This window comes from Trypanosoma cruzi, genomic scaffold, assembly GCF_000209065.1.
Source record: "Trypanosoma cruzi strain CL Brener 1047053514673 genomic scaffold, whole genome shotgun sequence".
Classification (NCBI taxonomy): Eukaryota; Euglenozoa; class Kinetoplastea; order Trypanosomatida; family Trypanosomatidae; genus Trypanosoma; species Trypanosoma cruzi.
Genome location: NW_001849355.1, coordinates 70,823 through 82,800, shown reverse-complemented (window position 1 = coordinate 82,800; position 11,978 = coordinate 70,823). Strand labels below are relative to the sequence as shown.

The 11,978-nt window shown below is 49.8% G+C and overlaps 5 protein-coding genes across 5 annotated transcripts, besides 14 other annotated features; all 5 read right to left on the bottom strand.

The window, feature by feature from the left end:
• Positions 1-24: part of a sequence feature (CT-rich) that runs on past the window's edge.
• Positions 1-6,337: part of a sequence feature (heterozygous, non-Esmeraldo-like haplotype) that runs on past the window's edge.
• Positions 154-176: a microsatellite.
• Positions 554-2,191, bottom strand: Tc00.1047053509429.310 (hypothetical protein, conserved; the record flags this gene model as incomplete). The annotated part of the gene is made up of 1 exon (XM_815080.1): positions 554-2,191. The coding sequence occupies one exon, from the start codon at positions 2,189-2,191 to the stop codon at positions 554-556; it is 1,638 nt and encodes a 545-aa protein (XP_820173.1).
• On the bottom strand, positions 2,578-5,469 carry Tc00.1047053509429.300 (hypothetical protein, conserved; the record flags this gene model as incomplete). Its single annotated transcript, XM_815079.1, has 1 exon — positions 2,578-5,469. The coding sequence occupies one exon, from the start codon at positions 5,467-5,469 to the stop codon at positions 2,578-2,580; it is 2,892 nt and encodes a 963-aa protein (XP_820172.1).
• Positions 5,521-5,627: a sequence feature (T-rich).
• Positions 5,833-6,732, bottom strand: Tc00.1047053509429.290 (hydroxyacylglutathione hydrolase, putative; the record flags this gene model as incomplete). The annotated part of the gene is made up of 1 exon (XM_815078.1): positions 5,833-6,732. One exon carries the CDS (start codon positions 6,730-6,732, stop codon positions 5,833-5,835), a length of 900 nt encoding a protein of 299 aa, XP_820171.1.
• Positions 6,338-7,147: a sequence feature (areas merged during assembly that could not be assigned to a particular haplotype. This can correspond to areas where the two haplotypes were merged or to regions with more than two copies in the genome that were merged during assembly.).
• Positions 6,877-6,907: a microsatellite.
• Positions 7,095-7,121: a microsatellite.
• Positions 7,129-7,150: a microsatellite.
• Positions 7,148-11,978: part of a sequence feature (heterozygous, non-Esmeraldo-like haplotype) that runs on past the window's edge.
• Positions 7,443-7,463: a sequence feature (AT_rich).
• Positions 7,484-7,503: a microsatellite.
• Tc00.1047053509429.280 (uncharacterized protein) lies at positions 7,904-9,562 on the bottom strand (the record flags this gene model as incomplete). The annotated part of the gene is made up of 1 exon (XM_815077.1): positions 7,904-9,562. The coding sequence occupies one exon, from the start codon at positions 9,560-9,562 to the stop codon at positions 7,904-7,906; it is 1,659 nt and encodes a 552-aa protein (XP_820170.1).
• Positions 9,642-9,692: a sequence feature (T-rich).
• Tc00.1047053509429.270 (proteasome regulatory ATPase subunit 3, putative) lies at positions 10,062-11,273 on the bottom strand (the record flags this gene model as incomplete). Its single annotated transcript, XM_815076.1, has 1 exon — positions 10,062-11,273. One exon carries the CDS (start codon positions 11,271-11,273, stop codon positions 10,062-10,064), a length of 1,212 nt encoding a protein of 403 aa, XP_820169.1.
• Positions 11,419-11,444: a sequence feature (AT_rich).
• Positions 11,820-11,859: a sequence feature (A-rich).

The window sequence follows — 11,978 nt, the reverse complement described above, 5'->3', positions numbered from 1 at the left end:
GAAGAAAAAAAAAAAGAAAGAAAGGCAAAGTACTTCTGTAAGAAATAAAATAAAATAAAGGATAAATTAGGTTCATGTGCCAATCATGAAACAAACGCTAAAAAGATCAAAAAATAAAAAATACGCTATCCAAAAAACAAACACCCCTTCACCTTTTCTTTTTTTTTTTTTTTTTTGTGATCATGCATCCCTCACAAATCTCAATTCTTCACTTTTCTAAATATGAAAAGCAAATAAAATGTTATTTTCCTAACGTCCCCTCTCTTTCTCTGGTATTTGTTTCTGCTCTAATCCATGTGAGTGGGCGCAGTGACGATGTCGTCTTCTCTGCAGACCGATTGATTGCCGTCTTATTCCGCTCGTTTATGCATCTGGATTCCACATTTCAAGGAGAAGTGTAGAGGCAAAGCACGCACATACGGAAAGCCAACCAACCAAAATAACAACAACATAACAGCAGCCGCAGCACCGACTCCCAACATCTATACGCAACAGTAGTGAGGGACAACATGAGAAAAAATATTTCTTTTCTTTACAATTTTGCCTCACAATTCTAGTCGTACATGTCTAAACGTCGCAAGGGAGATGAAATCCCTTGCGTGGCGTAGGCCCCTTCTACTCGCAACGGCACCGATACGTCTTCCGTCCCGGAGCCATTCATCGGCAGCGGCGTGTTGCGGGCATTTTGCACCGGGAAGGTCGGTTTCGCGGGTGCGGGTTGCACTATGTAATCCGCGACATAGCTTCCTACGATAGAAATAATGATCGTCGCCAGAACACCGATAAAAACATAAAGTGGGTAAAGCTTACCACCCTGAAGGGGCGGCCTCACTTTCACTTGCTTCAGAGAAGACACTGCAAGCCCTAATGCATGGGGTTTGATTGTGCTTCTAGTTTGAAAATGACTTACTTCGGCAGCCACGCACTTTTTCGATGTGCACAACAATGCAATTTGATTGTATGCTCCCGTAAGAGCCCATCCGTAGAGGTTTGCGCCGTCGCCAAAATCACATGTCTCGGTATCGCCTAATTCCCTGCACAGAATTTCCGAATCAAAGCCATACATGCCGAGTGACCGCGAAACGGCGCCTGGTGGGACGTTTTCTCCGTTGATATTGACAGGGTCATTTTTCAAAGCGTTACCAACGGCCGTGTGGTGACCACCCAGAAAAAGCTCGTATGCAAGCTTCGCAAGATCCAGTGCAGAGGTGTAGTACATGTAGTCTGATGCGTACGCAGCGTGAATGGTGCGTGACAGAGCCACATTGGAGCCATCGCCCGTAGCATCCTGCACGGCACGTGCTGAAAGGGACACGTCACTGTCTTTGGGATACGTCGGCCCTGGTACATTCCCCACATTGTCAAGAAGAAAGGTCCCACTGAGTCCCATCGGGGAGATAAATTTATTTTGTATAAATGTCGCAAGAGAAACGGGCGGCGCCATTTTTTCAAGAACTTTTTCAAGAATATAAGTTGTCAACGCTGTGTTTAGTCGGGAGTAGCGGTAGCTGCTTCCGAGCCCCGGTTCTCCTGTCCCCCACAGACCGCCGGATAACGCTTTCGCAAAGACGCTTTCAACGAATTTGGTGATATTCACCGTTTTTCCTGGCGTCTGCACCGCCCCGCTGTCAAACCCCACCTCAGTGAGTGAAGATGTGTGCTGCAGCAGCGTGTCGAGCGAGACAACGGCGGCAGGGAACAGCGGATTCTGGAAGGCGACATTTCTACCGTAGGGCGGTGGTAAAAAGCTGCGTGGAATGGGCTGTGTGCGTGAAAAGGGCAGCTCACCCCTGTCTTCCAGGTATGCCACGGTCATGACAAGAAAAACCTCGGAGAGGGTGTTTGTACGGAAGCTTGTGTCAAGGGTCATTGGAATACGTTTGCCAACAACCGCCCGACTGCCGAGCGCAGTTGTTGTAAAGGCATCAATGCCCTCCTCATCCTCACCCCATGTAACGACCGCCCCGCCAAACACCCTCGCATCCTCCCTACAAATGGCAGCAAAGTACGCGTTAATTTCCTCTAGACGTGCTGAGGCGGTGGAGCAAATAAAGCAGACGGCTGCAACGAAGCACAACAGACAGGGCATCGACCACGACGACAAGTGACAAATGCCGCCGCTCCTGCGAGAAGTCACACAAAAATGGCGCGGTGGCCGCAATCCGTGATGTGTCTCTGGGGCTGTGACCATAGAAATACCCCCCCACACAGAGAGAGAGACACACACACACAAAAAAAAAAATAATAATACGTACACACTCGTTCCCAGAATAACCGCTTTTTCTTTTGTCGATCCTAATATTCCCCTTTTGGACGAGTTCCTCCGGTAAACAAGCGGGGAGAGAAAGAGAAAAGGAAAAGTAAATGAGAGCGGCGATAAGAAAATGGAAAAAGCAGACACACACAAACACACAGAAAAAGACAGACAAATTTTTTGCGTGCTCCTTCTCTCTGTTGGTGAATCATGCAAAGAATTCCCCCTCCACTTTCCACGGCAAGGGATTATCGAGAACGCGCCCCGCTCCAAAAAGAAAAAAAGGAGAATTCTAAGTGTTGCTTTTCAAGACACCAAAAAGGTTAGGCGGCATCTGTAGCTGCTCGCTCCAATGACCACCACATTGCCATAATCCATTCCTGTAGCGAAGATTCGTGTTGATCTCGATGATGATGGCACGTGTGGACCTCCACCGCCCTGGCGGCGCGGAGCCACGGGGGTGTGACGGAAATCTCATGCTTCAGCTTCTTCACAGATCCATCTTGCTCCATGCGGCGGCGAGAGTGCAGCAGCGCCAGACGACGACGTGGTGCTGCGTCGTCAGGTGAGGCAAGTTCATCTTTCTTCACCTTATCCACCTCTTTATTCGTTGATTTGGTGCTGCCACCCTCCGCAGGCGTGCCCTCTTTATCTCTTTGCGGCGGTTGAGGTTGACGTGGATGTCTGTGGAGACGCACGTGCGGTGTCACGCACAGTGACCTTTCCACTCGCTCCACCAGTCCCCATGTGCCGCCACACAGTTGGCCCGGTATGACGGCGTCCTTTAGCACGCACGCCTTGAATACCTCCCACCAGCCTGTGAAACCAACACTGCCATGTCCCAAATGTCCCGTTTTACCCCCACCGTCATAACTAGCAATGGAATTGCTTCGGTCGGTTTCATTTTTATTACTCTCCCGCTGGCGTTGGGCGAGAGTTGCAAATAGACCTACAGTGACAAGCAGTGACTGATGCGGTTGCGGCATAAGACAAAGGGCGTACCCGACAGCGTGCAGGTGCCGCACAACAGGCAGGGGAGTGGCAAGGGCAAGGTCAACTGTGTTGGACGTCACTTCCATCGCCCACGCATCGATCTGTGGTATGACATCACTCGATAACGCACGACACAGCAACAGCGCCTCTAGGAAAAGATGAATGGCGCATTCAACAAGGCACTCCAGCTCCTCCTCTACAGTTGGAAATAAGGCAAGAGCAGTAGGCGGAACTTCATTGGCAGTGGTATGCATCCTACCCTCAGCGGTGCCCCACGCCTGTCGCCTTGCTCTCCTGCCATCCACATCAAAAGGGCCCTTTGCGGGTTTCCCCCGACATTCGACAGCACGTTCTTCCTGGCTATTCTCATTTTCAACAGCGGCCGCTGCCGTTAACAACGAGTGCTCCCGTGGCTTCTCCACGAAGAGACCCCGGCATCCCATGAGGCGACGCGCGGTCGTCGCGAGTGAGAACACAATCGTTGCGAGGGGGTCCCGTTGGGCCGCAATGCAGGAACTCCGTCGTAGGGGGACGGTGTTGACAATTGTCTCCTCGTTTGTCGGTTGCTGTGCATGATGCTGATGTTGATAATTTCCCCGGCGTCTCCCGCTACCTCCCGTAGACGCGGGTGAGAATGACGACAGAGGTGAAACAATCGCAGAAACGGCTCGTGGGTAAAGAAGATCCACCCGCACGTAAATTTGCGTCAGCGGAGAAGAGGTAGACCAACACCGGCGGGGCGAGGACTCAACATCCGCAGAAGCAGCAGCGGCAGAAACGACTTTTGTTCGCCGGTTACAAACTCGCCTCCTTTTTTCAGAGACACTCTCACCTCGCGTCCCCCGCCGTCCACCGCCGGTGTTATCATTATTGCTAGCATCCTCCTCATTATCATCGTGTGGCATGAGCGGCAACACATCAATCCCCTGCACATATGCCTCGTCAAGAAGTCGCACCCCAAGTATGAGATCTCCCGTGGCATCTATCTGTGATGAAGACGATGGTACGCGTAGAATGACACCAGGCGAGCATACTTCACATGAGTGAAATTGGCCCTCTTGGGCACAATCGGCACTGCCACCAGTGGTTACTGTGCCACGATCAGCTGCAGCAGAGCGCAATGTGCCGCTCACAACACGTGGGGATCCTCGTGGCAGCCACACACCAATACGAGACCCACGTCCAACGAGATTAAAATTCATTAAAAAGAAGGGCGGCGGCAGGTTCAGGCGAAATGGCTGCTGTTGCTGCGCCTCCTCCACAAGGAGACAGCAGAGAATACTGCAGAATGCGGTGAACTGCGAGACGGAACGCGGCTCCTGCATCACAATATCGTGCAGGTGTGGAATGTCTTCCACGAGCGCCATGTTCCCCACAAGCGCGGCAATCTTCAGTGCACATGAAAAGTAGTAGGCACGTGCAAAACGCTTCCCACAGCTGTCTACAATCGCAAACCACTCGCTCAGTAAATTCATCGCCACCCGTTGCACCGCCACTTCGTCCTCTGAATGCATATGTGTCGTGAATTGTGTTTTTCTCCTGTAGCTTCTAGGAGCAACACCATCGCCAGTAGCTTCTTTATTCGCATCATTGCAGCTGTTGATTTTCGTGGGTGTGGCCACCGCCTCTTGAAGCTGTAGGAACCATAAGACAGCATTTGACCACGAACGCGCCTCCTCCGTGCCTGTCCCTGACGCAGATGGCGATGAAAACGCCGTGGACGGGCACCACTCCACCGCCCACAGGGTACCACTGTGAAAGAGCAGCGCAAGAAACAGTCGATCTGAACCTAAAAGATGACGCCACAATTCCACACAACGCCGCCAACGCTGGGCGCTCTTATAATGCATACCACCACCAGCAACACTGCTGCCACCACCGCCAATCTTCTTGCCACCACCGCATGGATCGCGCCCCTCATTACTGTCTTCAGCCTTTAGATGGCAAAACTCGTGGTCCTTCTGCCGCGGCGCCCTCTCCGGCTCGACCGGACTGTTGTTACTGCTGGTTCCAAACTTCTTATTCCTCCGCTTCTTCGCCATATCCACCACGTCACTCTTGTCGTTCTCGTCATTAGAATCACCGTCGTCATAGTCGCCGTTATGTTCGTTTGTGGTGAATGTGATATCCCCTGAGAGGTGCCGGAGAAGCACCGGCAGCAGCCGTTCAAGCACCTGCGACATTCCTTCTTTAAAATGCACGTAAATAATGCAGTGCGGCATGCGCACAAGCGGCAATTGCGTGTGTGAGTGCGCATGAAAGAAGCAACCGCCACAAACAACAAAAACAAGAAAAAAAATAATAATAAAAAAAAACAGCTCAGCAAAAGACAAAACGACAAGCCAAAAGAGAAGGCAAACAACAAGAAGAAAAAGAAAAATGAGGGGGCAGCCGGGCGTATTCAATAATTACCCACAGCAGCTGCCAATAAAACAACAACAACAAAGAAAAAACCGAAAATAATTCGCCCCTCCTCCCACACACACAAAAAGGGATCTTTCAATACGCCCCCCTCTTGTCGTCCATCGCTCCCCAATTCTTTTCTTTTCCTTTTCCCGCCTGCTAATTGGCCCAAACATCACACTTTAGGGACATGTGTCGTACAAGTGCTGCATCAACGTCTCGGCGGTGTCGCCATGTTTCATTTCCCGCACAAAGGACTCATCACATGTGCGTAGAAAAAGATTCTGCCGCTTTTCCTCAGCGAGTGTGCTTGGAACCGTCGGTTTGCGCTGTGCAATGCTCTCCTTGTACCGCTCCAACTGCGAGGCAATGAAAGTGGCGTCGGGGTGGGCGGGCGGAATCGTGTCGCGTGCAAACTGGAGGAAATTGACAGTGTACTCATGCCCGGGAAAAAAAAACGTGTGGCGGTCCGCCTCTTCCTTATCAGTCGCATTATGATGCAGATTGTACACCTTCCGCAATGCCCGGCACATGTGCGCTGCGTCACCCTCAAAGAAGGCCCCGATGCCGCCAACAAACATCGTGTCGCCCGTGAAAAGCGCCACACCGTCTTTTTCGGCCTGTGGGTGATACACTTTGTACAACACATGCCCACGCGTGTGACACGGCGCCTCCAGCACCTCTACCTGCAGCGCCCCAAGTGACAGGCGGTCGCCCTCACGAACCGTCTGCGTAACGCCCGAAATGTTGTCATTCACGCCGCCAATGATGCGGAAGGCACCTGCAGCTTTTAACGCTTTCGGCAGCACAACATTACCGCCGGCATGATCCCAGTGTTTGTGGGTGCTGAAAATTGTGCTGAAGCTCATGGCACCGGCGCCTCTTTCATCTATACTTCTTCTAATGCGTTCCACGTAGTCCACGATGGGAGTCGTGTCCGCGGAGACGTCCACCGCTGCCATTGTGTTGGTGGTTTTGTCGTGAATGATGTAAGTGTAGTTGTCCTTCAATACAGGGATGACCGCCACGGAGAAAGCGGCCCCCATGTGTTTTACAACCACTTCCATCGTATTGGTATGCATCCAGCACAACGGTAAATAAGCCACACACCCAATGCCCTACCCCCCACCCCTCTTTTTTTCTTTTCTTGTTTTTTTTTTTTCTGCCTCAATCTACGGGGATGTCGTTTTCGTGTGTATATTTATTTATTTGCAAAGGGGGGAGGGAAAAAAAAAAAAAAAAAAGAGAAGAGAAAAATTTTCCTTTCGTTCCGATTCGATCGGAGGCAAAAGATCAAAATGACATCCACCACCAACAAAAGAAACAAAAGAAAAAAAATGCACAACACGTTCAGCCACAGTCAAAAAGACAAGAGACATGTGAAGTTACATGCACCCCATCCATACACCCTTTCCTCCCCAAAGACACACAAACACACACACACAGAGAGAGAGAGAGAGAGAGAGAGAGAAAAGGAAAAATAAATAAATAAATAAATAAGGCTCTATTTCACATCCTCCTCTCTATTCCCTTCACACATGCATTCCCTCCGTATTCATCGTTAACCCATTTCTTTGATTTAAGTTAAGTTCCTCCTGCGTGACGGGTTGCACGGATCAAACGGGCCCCATTTTCGCATCCACCCGCCCCCCTCGTTCTTTTTTTTTTTGTTTGACTTCACCGGCTCCTCTTGATTTGTCTTGCGTCCACGCAACAACCCACCGGCCGTTTCTCGGGGCATCACACACCACCGGCCGCAGCCACAGCCGCAGAAAAACAGACACACACACACATAAAAAATAAATAAATAAATGACATCAACAACAATGACACAAAAATAAAAATAAAAATAATGATCGTTAAAGCGACCCCTTCCCCTGTGAAGAAGAAGAAGGAGCGTAAGACAAATCATACAAACAAACAAACAACAACGAAAAAAAAGAGAGAAACATGTAATTAGATACATAGAGGTTTACATATGCATACATATACGCATGCGTACAGAGAAAGGGAGGAAGAACTCTCCCAAATCTTATCCATGCAGAAAGATATAAGCTCCACTAAACCCCCCCTCCCCACCCCTTTATTCCCACAGAGTGCAGGGAAAGAGTTCATAATCTTAGTAATTCTGGTCTTGACAGGCGGTCATGATGGCCATTGCGGAGGCTTTCGTGTTCGATCATCTATGCATCATGAACCTCCACGCCACCGCCTGCCGTAAGCAACAAAATGTGAGTTATTTCCCCTCCTCTTCTACTTCTTCTCCAAGTCTTTGCGTATCATGTTGGACCGCCGCCGTCTTTGCAGTTTGCGCCAACCGCGACATTCACGCTCCCGCAGCTTAATGCCGCGCCGCTCAATCTCCGCGCGTTGGGCGTCTGCATCCTCGTACAACTCCTCTGCGCGGGCGCAATCCCCTCGCACGTGATGTCTCCCCGCCTTTCGCGTTGTGTTGTTTGTCTGACGTATCATCTGCTTCACCGTGACGCCTGTGTGGTACCGCGGGAAGTACGCAGAGCGCAGGGCCACAGGCGACCACGCCAAAAGAGGTTCCGTCCACGGCGCAAAAACACATCGCAGCGTAAACGGCGAGAAGTACAGGAGCAATGCAACCAAAATTATGATCAGCAGAAAGACGGGCACGACGACAGCAATAGGAATCCAAAAGTACAGTTCCGTGGAGCAGTAGAGGCCGTAGGCGGCCATCCCAAGAGCAAAACATGTGATGGCGTAATACGCGGCAAGGCCGACACCCATCGCAAAGCCAACAATGAAGCGACGCGTGGCTGAGAAGAGGTACTGCCCACTGTTGTTTGTGCGCGGGATGTAACCCGGTGGCTGCGAGGGGATGCCCCTGAAGATGCGTGCGCTAATTGCCGACGCCTCCTGCACCTGCATCGCAGCCACAAACATTGGCATAAATAAGAGCAGGAACGGTGGAACGGAGGAAAAAATGGCAAACCACCACGATATTTGAACCGACTCTCGGTCGTCGTTGACAATCTGCACCATCATGAGGATCAGTCCGCTGTAGGTGTAACCGATCAGTGCCCCCAGTACAATAAACGGGGCGGCGCCAATAAATCCATCAACCAAGCGCCCAAACCAGCGCTCGTCCTTCGAGGAGAAGGCGTAAAAGAGGAACATGGTAATAAATAAAAATCCGGCACAACTTCCAGCCGCAACATAAATTATCGTGCCCCGCATGACGTCAAGTTCCAGCAGCAACAGGGACAGAATCAAAAAGGCTATAAAGGCACCTAATCCCACCACACATGCACATGTAAGCCAAAATATTGGCTCTACTGGATCATACTCTCCGCTACTGTCATATGGGGCCATGGAAATAATTTTCTTGTTCTTTGGCAGGTAGTTTGGATCATACACCGCTGACCCATCGCTCTCCACACGCAGTGAAGGATTACGCAAGATGGCTTGCAGGTCTTGTAATTCGGCCACATAAGGATCATCTGTCTTTTTGCCGTCAACGAGTGGGTTTCCAGGTGTTCCGGCACCAGAGTAGCCCTTTATACTGTGATACGTGGTACCAACGCGACTCGCCCCAGAAAAACCACTGTGGACACTCATCCCACACAAACTGACAAACACAAGCACGCACAGAGAGAGAGGGGGAAAAAAAAAGGAGTTTATTTCCGTTGCCCCCGTTGGGTGTGGGGCTCTATTCCTTTTTTTTTTTTCTCTTTCTTTCAGATGTATACAGACGTGCGTGTCAGCCAGCCTAAAGCCACACGTGTCTCGTTTGTGGTGTATTTCTTTCTCTTTCCCCACCCACCCACCCCCCTTTTTTCCCCGTCTCAAAGACAAAAGAAAAAACACACACACAAAAAAAAAAGAAAAGGAACTCAGGAATGTCGTAAAAATCCCCCAACAGAAACACATGGCAAGATACATACAAATATGTGCGTTTGTTGATTTATGACGTGCGTGCGCATGTACTCGTATGCATGCGTGCAACAAAATGGAAGAGGGCAAGAAAAAAGAAAAAAAAAACAGCGGAAAAAAAAACAATAATGAAGAAGAACATCAACACTAAGAAATCAAAAGCCACCAATAGCACAACAACTACTAATAATAGCGGCAGGAGAGGGAAAAGAAGAGGCCCAAAGCCACACACACACACACACAAGAACAACAATAACAAAAACATGCCATTTGCTTCTCTTCGTTGATCCCTTTCCCCTCCTCCTCTTCACCATCTCCCTTCTTCCCTTAGATTTTCATTTGTTTGTCTTTCTTCCCTCACTTCTTCTTCTCTTATTGTACCTACCACGCATATAGCACACACATACATACAAAGAGACAAGCGCACACACATTCCCCCCTCCCCTCCTTTAGCAACATACACGCACGCACGCACATCTCTTCATCTTTTTCTTCACATTCTTCGTTCCTATGAGTAAAAGTCGTACCGCTCATCCCCCGTCTTTCGAATGACAGTACGGTAGGCACCCTCCAGATCCTTGGGCAACACAACGTAACGGTTTTTCCGCACCGCAAGCATGCCTGCCTCCTGGCATATGGCTTGAATGTCCGCCCCGCTGAGCTTCTCCGGTCGTGTAACAAACTCTTCAAGATCCACCTCGGGCGACAAATTCATTTTGCCTGTGCAGACCTGAAACACAAGTCGCTTCTGGCGTCTGTCGGGAAACGGGAACTCAATTTTGCGGTCCAGCCGCCCGGGTCGCAGCAGCGCCGGGTCCAGCGTGTCCCAGCGATTTGTTGCCATGATAACCTTCACATTCGTCGTCTGGTCAAAGCCATCCATTTGCGTCAGCAGCTCCACCAAAACACGCTGCACCTCACGATCTGCACCTGTCTGTGCATCAAAGCGCTTCGTTGCGATGCTGTCGACTTCATCAATAAAAATAATAGAAGGCGCATTCTCGCGGGCAAGACGAAACAAGTCACGCACCTTCCGCGGCCCCTCGCCGAGATACTTCTGCACAAACTCAGAGCCCGCCACAGTGATGAAGGAGGCTTTTGTGTGATGCGCCACCGCTTTCACCAGCATTGTCTTGCCTGTGCCAGGCGGACCGTACAACAACACACCACGCGGTGGGTCAATTCCAATCTGGTCATACAGAGAGGCATGTGTCAGCGGCAATTCCACCGCCTCGCGTATCTCCTGCTTCTGCATGTCAAGTCCACCCACATCACTGTACGTCACGCTTGGCTTCTCCTCCTTTTGCAAGAGGTGAATTGTGGAGTCCGTCTCGTTTGGGAGAAGTTGCACGCAGGCATTGCTGCCCTTATGCAGTCCCACACTCGCCCCGGGCTTCAGTCGCTCCTTGTCAAGCGTACTAAGGATGCGTACATAATAATTGCTGCTGGAGGCCCCGCCAACAATCCCGCGCCCCGCATCCACCGCCTCTACAAAAGTCCCGAGAAGGAGAGGAACCGCCTGAATGCGCTGCACCTCCTGTTTCGCTGCGGTTTCCTCCTTCTGCAGGTGGTGGGTTTCCGTCTTGCATATCATCGTCTTAAGCTCCAAGTTCTGGATTGTCTTCACCAGTCGCTCGTGCTCCTCGTAAAGGCTTTGCGGGGCCACCGCCGTGCTGGCAGCCACACCAGCCGCCGCCGTTTGCGCCACGGCGTAAGTCATCCTTTTCCCACCGGCAATATATATATATAGATATTTGTGTCGCTTTGCCTGTTTCCCTTTATTTTCTTTTTATTTTTATTCCGCAGCTTTTCCTTTCCCTTGTGTTTGTCTGTCCCTGTCCCAATGGACTTTGCTAAGTGGATACAAAATAAATAAATAAAATAAATAAATCTCCCTATTTCTTTCCTTCTCTCTTCCTTTGAGTCTTGAATTATTGCCTCGCAGTGGATTCGTTGTTTTTTTTTTCTTTTTTGTGTGTCTTTATTCCCTGACGCAGCCACGTGATACTCCACACAAACACACACACAAAAAAAAACAAAAAAAAACCACAAGAAGAGACAGAGCCACACATACGCATACGTACAAAAGGGTGTACATGCACACATGTTAATCCCCCCCTCCCCCCTCCCCACAACAACACAATGCAGTTACGTGTACGAATACATAATCGCATCCACAAAGAAATACATGTACGCATATGGGGCGAAAGACTATATGTATGTATGTATGTTCCTTACTTTCTTTTTGTTTTACTCCAGAAAAACAATTTTTATTTATTCATTTATTTTTATTTTTTTTTATTTCTTAAAGAAAGGAAAGAAAACATTTTCCCTTTTCCCCACTCTTCTCTTCCTTCCCTCCCTCTCTCTGTAGTTATTTATATGTAAGTAAGTTGGGAGTGGGGGAGGGGCTAAAGGCAAGACA